The 13,217-nt window shown below is 43.0% G+C and overlaps 1 protein-coding gene across 2 annotated transcripts in view; it reads right to left on the bottom strand.

Annotated features, from left to right (window-relative positions):
- Positions 1-13,217, bottom strand: part of MED27 (mediator complex subunit 27) — a 220,080-nt gene that overhangs the window by 63,800 nt on the left and 143,063 nt on the right. For both annotated transcript variants that reach the window (XM_081594703.1, XM_081594704.1), the window contains exon 4: positions 10,680-10,773. In XM_081594703.1, the coding sequence (XP_081450829.1) occupies positions 10,680-10,773 (94 nt within the window). The remainder of the gene's footprint in view (positions 1-10,679; positions 10,774-13,217) is intronic.

Genomic DNA, 13,217 nt, shown 5'->3' with positions numbered 1-13,217 from the left:
CCATTATCTGCAATTGATTTCCTTATTTGCTCAATCCAAGAATACACACAAAGCGGTTTCAGAACTGTTAACCCATACCCTCTCTGAAAAACTGGCACACTACCAAGAGTTTCAGTATTTCTTCACAAGGTCTTACAATCCTTAGTCTAAGGGTTTGGAGTCACGATGCTGTGTTCAAAGGTTACCAGGGTTCAATCTCCATCCCTTCCCCAAAGTGCGATTACATTATTCATTTGAAATATAGTTAAGTTTATTATTTCTATCTGTATTCCTTTTTAAAAAAATCCACTCTGGTCAATTATTTATTTTTTGCATATGTGAAACATTAGCATGGTTCTGAAAGTCAAAACCAATATAAAACGATGTTCTCAGAGAAACGCCCCCTCCTTGCGCACATCCATCCTACCCTACTGCCACCCACCTCGCTCTAATCAACTTGTTTCCAGTTTACCATCTTTTCTGTGTGTTTCCTCTACAAATAAGATAATGGGTATTTTTTTTAATCTTTCTTACAAAGAGGAAGCATATTAAGGATCCTCTTACACTTTGATTTTTTTCTCTTAATGTACCCTAGAAATCACTTCAAATGAGTCATAAAGGTCTTTCTCATTATTTTTTTTAAAGATGTTAAAAAAGAAATGGTGTGGCTGCATTGTGCAGCTGTATTTATTCAATCACTTTCCTCTGCACAGGTATTACAGTTATTTCCAGTATTTTGCAACTACAAACAAGCTGCAATTAATAATCTTGTGCACATGTATATTTTCACACTGTTGGAGGTGTGTCTTCAGGGTAAATTCCTAGTAGCACTGCTGGGTCAGAAGGTAAATGCATACGTCATTTTAACACACAGTGCCAAATCCCCTCCAAAGTGGTTGTACCAATTTGCATTCCCACCAGCAATGTACAATGGGGGCTGTTTCTTTACAGGTTCACCAACAGAATGTGTTGTTATACTTTTTAATTTCTGCAAATCTGGTAGGTGAGAAACCGTACGTCAGTGCAGTTTTAATTTACATTTCTCTAATTATGGGTATGGTTGAACATCTTTTCATATATTTAAGTACCATTTTTATACCTTTTCGTGAAACTGTCTCTTTTCCTCATTTTCTATTCCATTTTTGGTCTTTTTACCCTTCGTAACAGTTAAACAGTGATCTTAGGTATACTAGCTCTGTATCTATGATACATGTCCCAGCAACTCGACTGTCTTCAGACTTTGTTATGTTGGGTTTTTTTCCTTTTTATGGTAGAGGTCCTATTGATTTTAGGTAGTACCTTTATCACATGCTAAATTTTTATGTAATTGAATCTACCTGGGGCTTCCCTGGTGGCTCAGACAGTAAAGAATCTGCCTGCAACGTAGGAGAGAGACCTGGGTTCGATCCCTGAGTCGGGATGATCCCCCGGAGAAGGGAATGGCTACCCACTCCAGTATTCCTGCCTGGAGAAATCCATGGACAGAGGAGCCTGGCGGGCTACAGTCCATAAGGTCAATTTGATTCTAGAAGTAGAATCTACTTATATTCTATTCTACCAGCTTGTTTGTGTACCCATGAGTCAGCACTATACAGTTTTAATTATAGAGGCTTTAGAGTACGCTTCAATGTCCGACAGGCTAAGTTCCCTGGTAGCTTTTGTGCTTTTCCATTCTTTCTTGCATTCTTCTCCTACATATGAACTTTAATATCAACTAAAATGAAATCGTTTAATGACTGTATTATATTTGTTCACGTTTACTGATATGACTGATACATGTGGTCTCAATCTGATCACACAATAGTAGAGTTACTATGTGCCTCATATTTATAACGCTGCTTTTTCTCTAAGTGATGTTTGCTTGCTCACTCACTGATTGGTTGATTGTATTTACACTTATTTTTATGTATGGTGTTCTAATTTCATTCTTTTACACGTAGCTGTCCAGTTTTCTCAGGACCACTTATGGAAGAGACTATCTTTTCTCCACTGTATATTCTGTTTGTATTTAGGAACATTTGTATATTTGTTCTCATGCTTATCTTTGTACCTATAACATTTTAATGCCCTTAGATTCCCCTTTTCTTAGATACCATTTTAGCATTTTGTCAATTTTTAATGGGATCCTTTAAATCTTATCTATTACATATTTAACAATTAAAGAGTTCATTTTACTTTCATCTTTATCCCTTACCTCATTTTGATTAGATTACTTCTACTGTATTAGAACACATAACATTTATATATTAATACTTTGGCCTCATCATGACCTTTGTTTTCATCTTATCTCAACAATTAAATACATTACACACTCACTCTTGGTCCTTAGGCTGAAGTTTTCCCATTCATCTCCTCGTGGCATGAATCTCACTCTCCGGTAGACTCCTGGAGACTGGCTAATGGGTACAGAATTCTTGTGTGTTTAAAACGGTTTTTCTTCAATACTTGAAAGACGTATTTATCTTTGATTCACAATTTCTCTGAAAATGCTGCTCTGTCAATGTCTTTCTTTGGATATTGTTTTCAAGACATTTGACGCCAGTTTAAATCTTTTGCCTTGCATGGTTTTTTTTTTGGCTTGGAAGCCTTGAGGATTTGTTCTTCATCTTTAAAGTCAGCTAGCATTACTAGAATACATCTCAGACTTGATGGTTGTTGGTCAGTTTTCCTAAGTACACAGTGAGACATTTCAATGTGCAAATTTAGAGCTTTCATTTGTAGGAATTTTTCTTAGATTAGCTTTACATATTGGTTCTGTTCCATTATTTCCTTTTCCTTCTTCACGGACTCCAATTATGTACGTGTTGTTTCTTCTTTGTCTGAGTTTCATTTGAACCACTTTCTCTCTGAACCCTTCTACTTCGTTCTTGACCTTATTTTTACTCTCTCTGTTGTTTCTCAGCCTTTCTTCAATGCCCTTTATTAAATCTCATGTGAATCTATTTTTCCTGGAGCATCTTGAAATTTAGCCTTAATTTCTGATAGAATTTTATCATTTTTCCTGAGGACAGTGAATCCATTTCATTTCTTCATCTTTCTGCTGCTTCTGTTTCTAATTTCAGAATTCCTGACATAAGGATTTGTCTTTTTGCCTCTCCAAATGCTTGAGGATATTGAAACCAGTTTAGAGTGCTGTCTGTTTAAATAGCTTCCTTCCGCTTTGTGGTGTTTGCTTCCTTGGGGGTGGGACTTCTTTAGTTGAAGTATTTATTTCCTTTAACATTTTATTATGAGTAACTTTAAATATTGCAAAAATTGAGTTTTAGGATGAATACCTGTATCCTCATGAGCCAGATTCCACAACTGTTATCATCTTGTTCTAACATACATAGTCATCTATCTGTCCATTTATTTTAGTTTTTGGAAGAGCTTGAAAGTTGCAGACATTAGTACAGTTCATCCCTAAACACGAAAGCAATCATGCCACTAGGCAGCTTAGAGTTAGTTAAAACAGTATCTTTTGAGGTAAAATTTACCTCCAGTAAAGTGCATAAATCTTTAGAAAGCACCATTCTCTGAACTCTGGCAACTGCATACAGCCATATAAATGACATGCTATCAAAATTCAGAACACTTTCACCACCACCACCATTTCCTCATGCCCCTCCCGATCTCAGTCTGCTCTACCCCTTCCCGTGTGGGGCTGGGGGTGACACACACACAGTTTTGCTTTTTGTTCACCTTGTTTTGGTCCATCCTAAAATGTCACGAAACGCCATCATACGTATGTACTCTCCTATAAGACACATTTTTCCCTCAGCAAAAGTTAACAGGTGTGCACGTGGTAGCTCACTAGGATGTGCTTGTTTTTTATTTACACATAATTTGGAGTGTGGGCATTCTTGGTCTCTTGGTCATGTTTAAAGTGTGGTTTTGTAGTTTTATTTGTTTCTGCTTTTCCGTACTCTTTGGAGGATATGTGGAGAGACCTAAATCTAAATAACCATTCATAACACTTCTGAGTATGAACATTTCAAACATAAAGGAAGAGAGATTGACTAATATTCACCCAAATTAAAAAATTATCAAAAATTTGCCACACTCAGGTTTGATCCCTGGTCAGGGAACTAATATTCCACATGCTGCAGAGCAACGAAGCCTGCATGCCACAACTAGAGTCCGTGCACTGCAACAAAAGATCCTGCAGGATGCAACTAAGACCCCAGGCAGACCAAAAAAAAAAGAATACATTATATATATATATATTTAGAATACATATATTTGTGTTAAACCCTCCCTCAAAAAAGGAAAGAGAATGACCAAAAAGGAAGGGATAACAGTTCCTACAGGACAGAGGTGGGTGGGGTGGGCAGGGGTGAAGGTTGCAGATAATGTTCTAGCTCTGAGGCTGGGTGGTAGATTTTACAAATGGTTACTATATTATTAAATAAATAAATATGAATGAGCTATGTCTGGATCAATGATGACAGTGTGATCATCAATTAAGGATGACTGATTTAACCTGAAGTTAAAACTTAAAAAGTCAACTGCCCAGCCGTACCCAGTCTGTGACGACATCTCACCTCCTCCCCGCCTTCCCTTGCTCCCTGCGCTCCGGGCACGCCGAGCCTCCTGGGTGTGATCTGAACACGCCCACTGGCCTGGGCTCAGGTCTCTGCTGCTCTGCGGCCTCTCCTGGGCCCAGCTCCTGGCTCGCCTCACTTGCCACAGTTTTTGTAGTTTTGTTTGTTTCTGCTCCCCACACCACGCCCTCTGTCTCTCACCACCCCGTCCTGTTCTCTCCCAGATCCCCGCAGCCAGCATAGTATACAATGCCCGGCTGGTCTCCCACCCATGAGTGCAATGCAGGTGCCATGAGAGCAGGGACGGTGGTCAGTGCTGAAGAGAACACAGTACTATGCCTTCCTCTCCTGGTGCTCAGGTTACTGAATAAACACACAAATGCTTCAGCAACATAGCTCACAAAAGAGCCTGACGCTTGATCTGGGACTTACCCAAAAGGCCCACCTTCATTGGAACTCCAAGGGCACTATGGTTTAACATCATGCTGTTTGAGACGAGCTCCAAGATGACCCAACACGGGTGGGAAAAGCGGTTTGGGGGCTCTACCCCCGAGCCACTGAATCAGAATTTCTGGGCATCCTGCCAGGAATACGCATTGTCCACAAACTACACTGGTGACCCTTGAACCTCTAAAGTTTGAGAACTACTGAACCCAGCAGAGGAATCAATGCCCAAAACAGTTAAGCAGTTTAGCTGTTCAACGGTCTTTCCCATCTCGGAGAGCTTGGGATACAGCGAAATGAGACGATGAGTCTCATGGTTTAAAACAGATGCATCATTCAAAAACAAGGCACGAATACGCTAAAGAAATTGAGGGTTGGTAAAAATGTACATTAAAGAGACTGATAAATGAGTTTTATCTGCTGAAAACCATATAACATATAGAGAAAGATTAATTTATAAGATATTAAGGTATGTTTCAAATATCATGGCTGAAGTTTCATTTTTTTCTTCTTCTCTTACATCTTCATACCTAGTGGATCAGTAAAACATTGTGCATTAATATTTTAAATGCCGAAAGGAGCCAGCTGCTTGTTCTAGTCTGACTCAGTTAAGCTCTTACAATATTTTGACTGTTTGAAGAAATTAATAATGGGATGTTAGGCGGTAGATTAACTGAAACTAAATATCAACAGAACTAGATTTATTTTTGGATGACTGAGCTCATCTCTTCAAAGAACGGAAGCAGGATTTATTGTATCATGAGTTATTAACTTACACAACATGAAACAGCCCCTGAACAGAGCCGGCCACAGCAGTTAAGGCTTACGTAAGAGGCTGAAAGCTTAGACTTCACATTAGCCACGACCAGGCCTGTCCAGGCTGCAGTCGGTGACCCCAGGCTCACAAAGACGCCAGGAGCAGTTCAGATGATAATTGCCTGGAGAATTCCAGAAGCAGGCTAGTACCGAGGCCTGTTCCATCTCCCCTAAGCAACAGGTCCCCCTTGCAGCCGTGGGGAGAGACTGACACACTCAGAAGAGAAAGACGCTTTGCTGCGTCACTCGTGGAGTCACACAGCGAACACTGACTCTGCCCCTGTCTGTCCCCTTTCCCTCCCCTGCCCTGTCTCCTGTGCCCCTGCCCTGTCTCCTGTGCCCCTGCCCCCCATGGATCCATCAGCAGAAGCAGAAACGTGCCAGGGCTCCCAGGTCAAGCACACAGCCCAGGCCCACAGGTGACTGCTCCTAAGTCTCACAGGCTCTGAAACCTGATGCCTCCAGGACAAGGAAAGGCAGGTTGAGCTTTTAGAGGAGCCACATTGATCCCAAATTGCCTTAAAACACACCACTTCTATATACAGTCCTCATTTTTTCCTTTCCCCTTCTACACTGTGAAGGAGGAACCCATACAGGGTCATCAAGCCTGCCTCTTGTTCACGGAATGCTCTAGACTTCAGTGACTTTACGCCATTTCTCCAGGTGTGCACACAAAAATAATCCAAAAGCCCCTCTGCGCTCACACACCAAAACCAGAAGAGATCTATACTGATGACAAAATCAGGGGAATACGCTGATCAGGAGGTCAGGCTACTTAACCAGTCACTTCTGGACTGCTGTGTACAGCAGAGTGGGCAGCACGCCACTATATTTTACAAGTTGTGTGACTTTTGGAAGAAACTATCTACTCCAGTGCTCCCAACATGCCCCTTCCTCCGCTGGACAGGGGCCCACACTGGCTCGGTGGCTTGGAATAAAGCTTAAAAATATATCCCGGTGGATGTACAAGAATGCTCATGCCACCACTATTTATTATTTTTTTTGACACGTACACACAGCTATATTTATTTAATTTATTTCTGGCTGCACTGGGTCTTCGTTGCCGTGTGCGGGCTTTCTCTAGCTGCAGAGAATGGGGGCTACTCTTCTCTGTGTTGTGTGGGCTTCTCATTGCAGTGGCTTCTCTTGTTGTGGAGCAAGGCGCATGGGCTTCAGTAGTTGTAGCACTCAGGCTCAGTAGCTGTGACATGCTGGCTCTAGGGCATGCAGGACTTAATAGCTGTGGCACAGAGGCTTATTAGTTGTGGCTCACAGGCCCTAGAGCGTGTGGGCATCAGTAGTTGCAGTACACGGGCTTAGTTGCTCCACAACATGTGGGATCTTTCCGGAAAAGGGATCAAACCTGTGTCCCTTGCATCAGCGGGCAGATTCCTATCCACTGCACTACCAGGGAAGTCCTCACACTACCATTATTTAAAAAGCAAAACCAGGAACCACCCAAACACACAGTGACGGGAGAAAGAATAAAGTGTGTATGGTTACAGACTGAACTATCACACAACCAAGAAGATGATCAGATTGTCACATACAACCAACAACAAGGCTGCACCTTAGAAACAATCACACACAATATGATACTGTTCTTATAAAGTTCAAAATTCAGCAGGACACAATGATACGTTACTCAGGGATACAGGTCCATGTGGTAACTCACACTTAAAAAAAGGAAGAAGAGATGATTATCAGGGTGGTGGGGATGTTGTGGGGACGGGTGGGAGCTGAGGAGAAGAGCACATTGGTTATACTCTGCTTCTTAGGTTGGAAGTGAGCTCAGGCGCTCAACATTAGACTTTATAACTGACATACACATGACATGACTTAAAAAATAATAAGGAAAAATTACCTGCCTGGTAATTCTGGTTATCCAAATCTTTTTTTCTTTTTTTTGGCCACGCTGTGCAGCATGTGGGATCTTAGTTCCTTGACCAGGGAATGAACCCGTGCCCCCTGCAGTGCAAGCTCGGAGTCTTAACCACTGGGACCACCAGGGAAGTCCCCTGGTCGTCCAAATCTCACTCACCACCACCATGAATTACAATCAGGGACGTGAGCAAGGAGCATCCTGGAGACTTGGGAGCAGTGTCCTGGCCTCACGACCCAGAAGAAACCACCACCTCGGGTTCCTCACTTGTAAAATGAAAACAATCGGTGCCGCCTCCCTCGAGGGCACGATGAGGGTGAGAGGAGAGGAGGCTAGGTAAACTCCAGGCTTCTCAGGGGCAGGGGACACTTACTGTGTCAGCGATTGCTGCTTTCTTGGCCCTGCCTCTCTTCCCCGAGGGGAATGACCCCCAGCACTCCATGTGGTTCTGGGGGCCTACCAAGGCAGGACCCCCCCACCCAGGGGGGCGGGCAGGAACAACCCCAGGTTAGGCCAGCGGGAGTATTCTCCCAGGATGTATCAGCACAGGTATGGATGAAAGGATGGAAGGCAGCTGATGCCCAATCACTCGGGCCACAGGGTCCCAAAGGGACGTGGTCCTGCTCCTGACACCCCTGGAGCCATCCTGCTTTCTGTTCTTCCTGGCAGAGCAGCTCTATCTTCATGTCTGTGACCAGCCAGCATCAGTAAAGAGCAAAACAAAGACAAAAGGTAAGGCTTTTCTTGTTTAAGTTCATCAGAGCAGGTTTCTGTTGCCTGCACTCACGGAAGCCTGGCTGGCCTTCCCATCAGTCTCACTCGCCTCCCAAAACTTTCAGGGTACCTGCTTCCCAGATTCACACAATTCATTTCAGAAGAAGCTCCAGAAAACAGCTTTTAACTGTTGCCTGAACTTCATGCAGCGGTTCCCCACTGCCTACAGCACGGCCCCCACATCTCCTCCACTGGCCACAGAGAAGAGGCGACTAGCAAGGGTAGGAGGGGAGGTGGCAGCCCCCTGTTCTGCTCTCCGCCCTGGTGAAAATTCCCTTCGACCTCAGAGACGTGTGTGGCAGCAGTGGAATAGAAACCTGCCATCTAATAAAATACCATCTTTTAAAAGTAAAAGCCAAATAAAGCCATGATGTTAAAAGTATGATTATCCACCTGGCGATCTGATTCCAAATCAGAGCACCCACTGCTCTTCCTAAAAATAGGCTCCACCTCGTGTGAAGTCCCCTGTCAACTGAGGAAGATGACAGCTAACTGGCCAGACGCACAGCGATCTGAATTAGCCACTCATGGCAGTCAAAATGGTGTGTATAAAATAGAATTCTGCCCTTGACTCGAGCCCCTAAACTCTCATCAGCCTATTAAAACAGAAGCTTGGTGAGAAAGCAGATGAGGCTGACAGGTCACTGTGAAATAAAAGCCCACTCTCTCACATGGAAGTAACTCTAATATCTTAACCCTGTTTACCCAGAATCCTGTTCTCTCTGCTCATTCCCATCAATGCCAAATTCCTACCTTCATCAGGAAATGGAAGCCCAATGACCCAGAAATAATCTGAGCAAACCTATCTCGCTGCAGACGCTTTCATTTTTATCTTCATTAACTCTTTGGTCCCTGTCAAGCATCCTGGGAGCAGGATTTATGTTTCTGCCGCTGGGTCTAGAGGATCTTAACACATAGACAATCTGTATGTTTAACAGGGGGCAGAAAATACTGCATGTTTTGTAGACAGGTACAAATTGTTTTCTTTTTCTAGTGAAATAACACTGTGTTATTTCATTCGCCGTATTTTTTAACTGGAAGAATTTTAAAGAAAAGTAGCATGTCACCCAGATGAATGTCACTTAATTTCTTCTCACATGAAATCTCGCCCATTTAATAATCCCATGTCTTCTCCCCCTCTTAAGAGAAGGGCTTCCCTGGTGGCTCAGTGGTGAAAAATCCACCTGCCAGTGCAGGAGACATGGCTTCAATTCCTGATCTGGGAAGACCCCACGTGCCTTGGAGCAATTAAGCCCATGCACCACAACTACTGAAGCCCTCGTGCTATAAAGCCTGTGCTCTGTAACAAGAGACGTCACTGCAATGAGAAGCCCATGCACTGCAACTCAAGAGTAGCCCTCGCTCGCCACAACTAGAGAAAAGCCTGCCCAGCAACCAAGACCCAGTACAGCCACAAATAAACAAAATTATTTACACACACAATAAGTCTGCCCTCTTCAGGTAAATGGACTGAGTGAATAGTCACTCATCCTGGGTGACTGGATATTTATAAAAGTTCACGAAAGTAAAATGCTAAAGTCCAGGAAATTCACACTAGGCCCCAGAGCAGCAGTGCTGGCGACACGTAAAAAACACTCAATCCTGAAGCTTGCCTCCATGGTGGCCATCAAAAACCTCACTCTTACTCAGTTAATCCTCCTTTTCTGCAAATGTGGAGGCTCCTCAACATCTGTGCTCTTCAAGTGTGTATTAGGACACAGAGCACTAGAAAATTGCCTCATCACTGAAGTTTCAAACACACCTGTCCTTGGTGAATTTATGCGAATACAAACATCAGTGGTGAGGTCACGGGGCCAACTTGCTCAGAGCAAAGTCACATCAGAAACAATAAAATCAGAAACCGTCAGTGATAAGGTCTCAGACATTTGCTTCAAATACGGAATGAATTTTATAAATGATTTCCTATAAAATCTGTTTCTAAGAGGCTGTTTTTATCAGCAGGATCCAACAGGCAAGCATTTCTATCGTGTTTGGGATACTACAAAACAGATTCACCAAAACTCATGAACTGATAGGTGATGGAGTCTCACACTGTACTTCCTGTCTGGGTAACTCTTAGATAGCCTCTGGGATTTCATTCAAAAGCAAGGAATCAGCATTCAGAATTTTTAACCTACAGAATGCCAGTAAAGAGAAGAAACATACTCTTCACCATCAAACTGGAACTGAATTTCCATCCCTGAGCTCCGACAACACAGAAACGTGCACATGTCCCTACAAAGAGGTCAGACAGAACTTACCAGAAGCATGGCGGATGTTCCGTTGGGTCTGGACAAGTGGATGGTCATTTCAGGGAACATCCGGTCGATGCGGCTGATCACGTCGTCAACGTATCTGAGAGGAAGAAACACACGAGTAGGAGCTGAGCCCCAGTCTGAGCCACAGACCCGCCGCGCTGGGGACCTCTCTGCTCGGTTTCAGTCTTCGTTAGCGAGGACGTTTCTAAGGCCAGTGGGGTTTATGTGGCTTTTTTTTTTAGCAAAAATATGACTCCCTAGTTCCTCCTCTTGCTTTCCAGAATCATCCCTTTTTTTAGCGATTTCTTTAGCTATTTACCTCCGTATTTCCACATGATGTGTTTTTAATGCCAGTTCTTGGTTTTTCATTTTAAGGTATGACCTGGTGGCTTTCCTCTATAGATCAGAATTTAATTCCGCCACCTTCCTGGCCACTGGGCTCTGCTGACAAGGGCCCCTCCCTCTGCCCCCTGGTTTAGGGGTGGAAGTGGCTTCCTGTTTTGCTCACCTCTGCTTGCTTCTTGCTTCCTGTTTCCTTCTCATCTCAATCACCACAACAGTCAATTCTCTGGATTAAATTCCTTCTGTTTTAAATACCTGAAGTCATTCCCATTTTTCTGGTTTGCGTCTAATGAATTTAAATTACATCACAATTTTTGCTTAAAGCAGTATTTATTGTTCCAATTCTAAGATATTTGCTTATTTTTTTAAGGGAATTTTTAAAAAGTCTTTATTGAATTTGTTACAGTATTATTTCTGCTTTATGTTTTGGGTTTTTTTTTTGCGTGAGGCATGCAGGCTATTTTAACTCCATGGCCAAGGATTGAACCCACACTCCCTGCTTTGGAAGGTGAAGTCTCAACCACTGGACTGTCAGGGACATCCCATCTGCATACGTTTTTAATAACTGAGTCACATAGTGGCTCATGGGTACATTTATTTACAGTTATTTTTGTTTTACTGGATTTTTACTTGATTAGTTTTCTATGTACCTATTATAATTTTTTCCCTTAAACTCTCTACCTGACTCTAAGACTTCTCTCATTATGGTCAAACGTATCAGTCAATCTCAGTTTTCATTTTTTTTCTGGAAACATCCCTCTGAAAGGCAGTCTTCTGTTTTTCTGGCCAAAATGGAACCTGTATCTCTTAAGATTTAATAATCACTGAGATTACTGACACTAAGCACTCAGCATGGCATATACTAAAACCTCAAAAATCATAAACACTCTCACTGGACTATCATGGGCATCATGGGTAGTCTGCAAAGATGCCCTCTCTTTGCAGGAAGACTCCCTCCCGCCTCCACCACCCCAGTGGAAGCCCACTGAGGAAATGCCAACCCACAGCATCAGCAGAGCTAGAGCTGGGTCTGGTTCAGATCCTCTGAGAGGAGAATCACAGAAGCATCCGTGCTCACTGTCCATAGTCACATGACACAAAGGGGGTGCAGAACACAAGAGCCGAGACTCAGAACTATCTGTTAAGGCTTTTACATCTGACTTTATACCCGTCAGATATGACAAATTAAATTATATGTCTATTAGATCAGGGACATTTAAAAGCTATGTTCTCTTGGGAAAAGAGAGAGATTAGCTCTCCACTCGCAACACGAACAGACTTTAGTGTGAGAGCAGACAACACGATGCCGTTGGTTAAAAAGTGAATATCAACATAGAAGCTGTGGGAAGTTAGAAAGTAATCTTGCTGATTAACTTATCAGGTTTTCCTTAGAGAACGCTCCATGTAGTTTTAGACTTCAAGCTGACAAAGGAGGAGAACTCTAGAAGGCTCAGTGGTGAGGAATGATGCCAGGAAGACCAGAGCAAAGATGTATGAGAAGAGGTGGAGATGCCTTCAAGGCTACTTGCCCCTGCAGAAGAAGAGGGCTGCCTGCAGGGAGACAGGGCCGCCTGCAGGCAGACTCAGCGTGTTCTTCAAGCATGTAAGTAACTTTAACAAACTCAAGTACCACACAGTCATCTTCCACCTTGAGAAAGGACCGTAAGAGGAGGCCGTGGCATTAAAAGGCAAACTAGCTCAGAAAGAACAAGAGGTGTAAGAGGTACTGCTTAAACGCAGAGCCCTACAAAGCCCTATTTCTGTCGACTCTGAAAATGGTTTGGAAAACAATCTTTTCTGGATGGCTAACAGGAAGACTGACAAAGCCACCATCTAAATGGTGCTTCCTAGATTTACAGCTTCATGATGCACAACCGTGGCTCTAAGCATAAATGGTACAAGGAGATGAAAAGATGAAGAGAGGAGGAAATGAACTCATTTTTCATTACTGCCTCCTGCTTCTTGAGATGGTGGAAGACACGTGGTAAGATTCATGTCAAAAGTTGACACCAGGTCACTGGAAACATCTCTGCATTTACATACTTCTTTGCTAACTCTATGTGTGTGGTTTAAACTCAGTTCTTTCAGACTCAGCAGGAAGCAAAAGCCTGCTGTCCTGTGTGGACAGAGGTCATTGCTAAGTGTATGCTAATGGGGAGGGGGATTGGCAATGCTTTCTGAACGAATCCTCAATCAATA

Source organism: Giraffa tippelskirchi, chromosome 4, assembly GCF_054371585.1.
Source record: "Giraffa tippelskirchi isolate mGirTip1 chromosome 4, T2T-mGirTip1v1.2.pri, whole genome shotgun sequence".
In the NCBI taxonomy this organism is placed as follows: Eukaryota; Metazoa; Chordata; class Mammalia; order Artiodactyla; family Giraffidae; genus Giraffa; species Giraffa tippelskirchi.
This window is presented reverse-complemented; position numbering and strand designations above follow the sequence as displayed.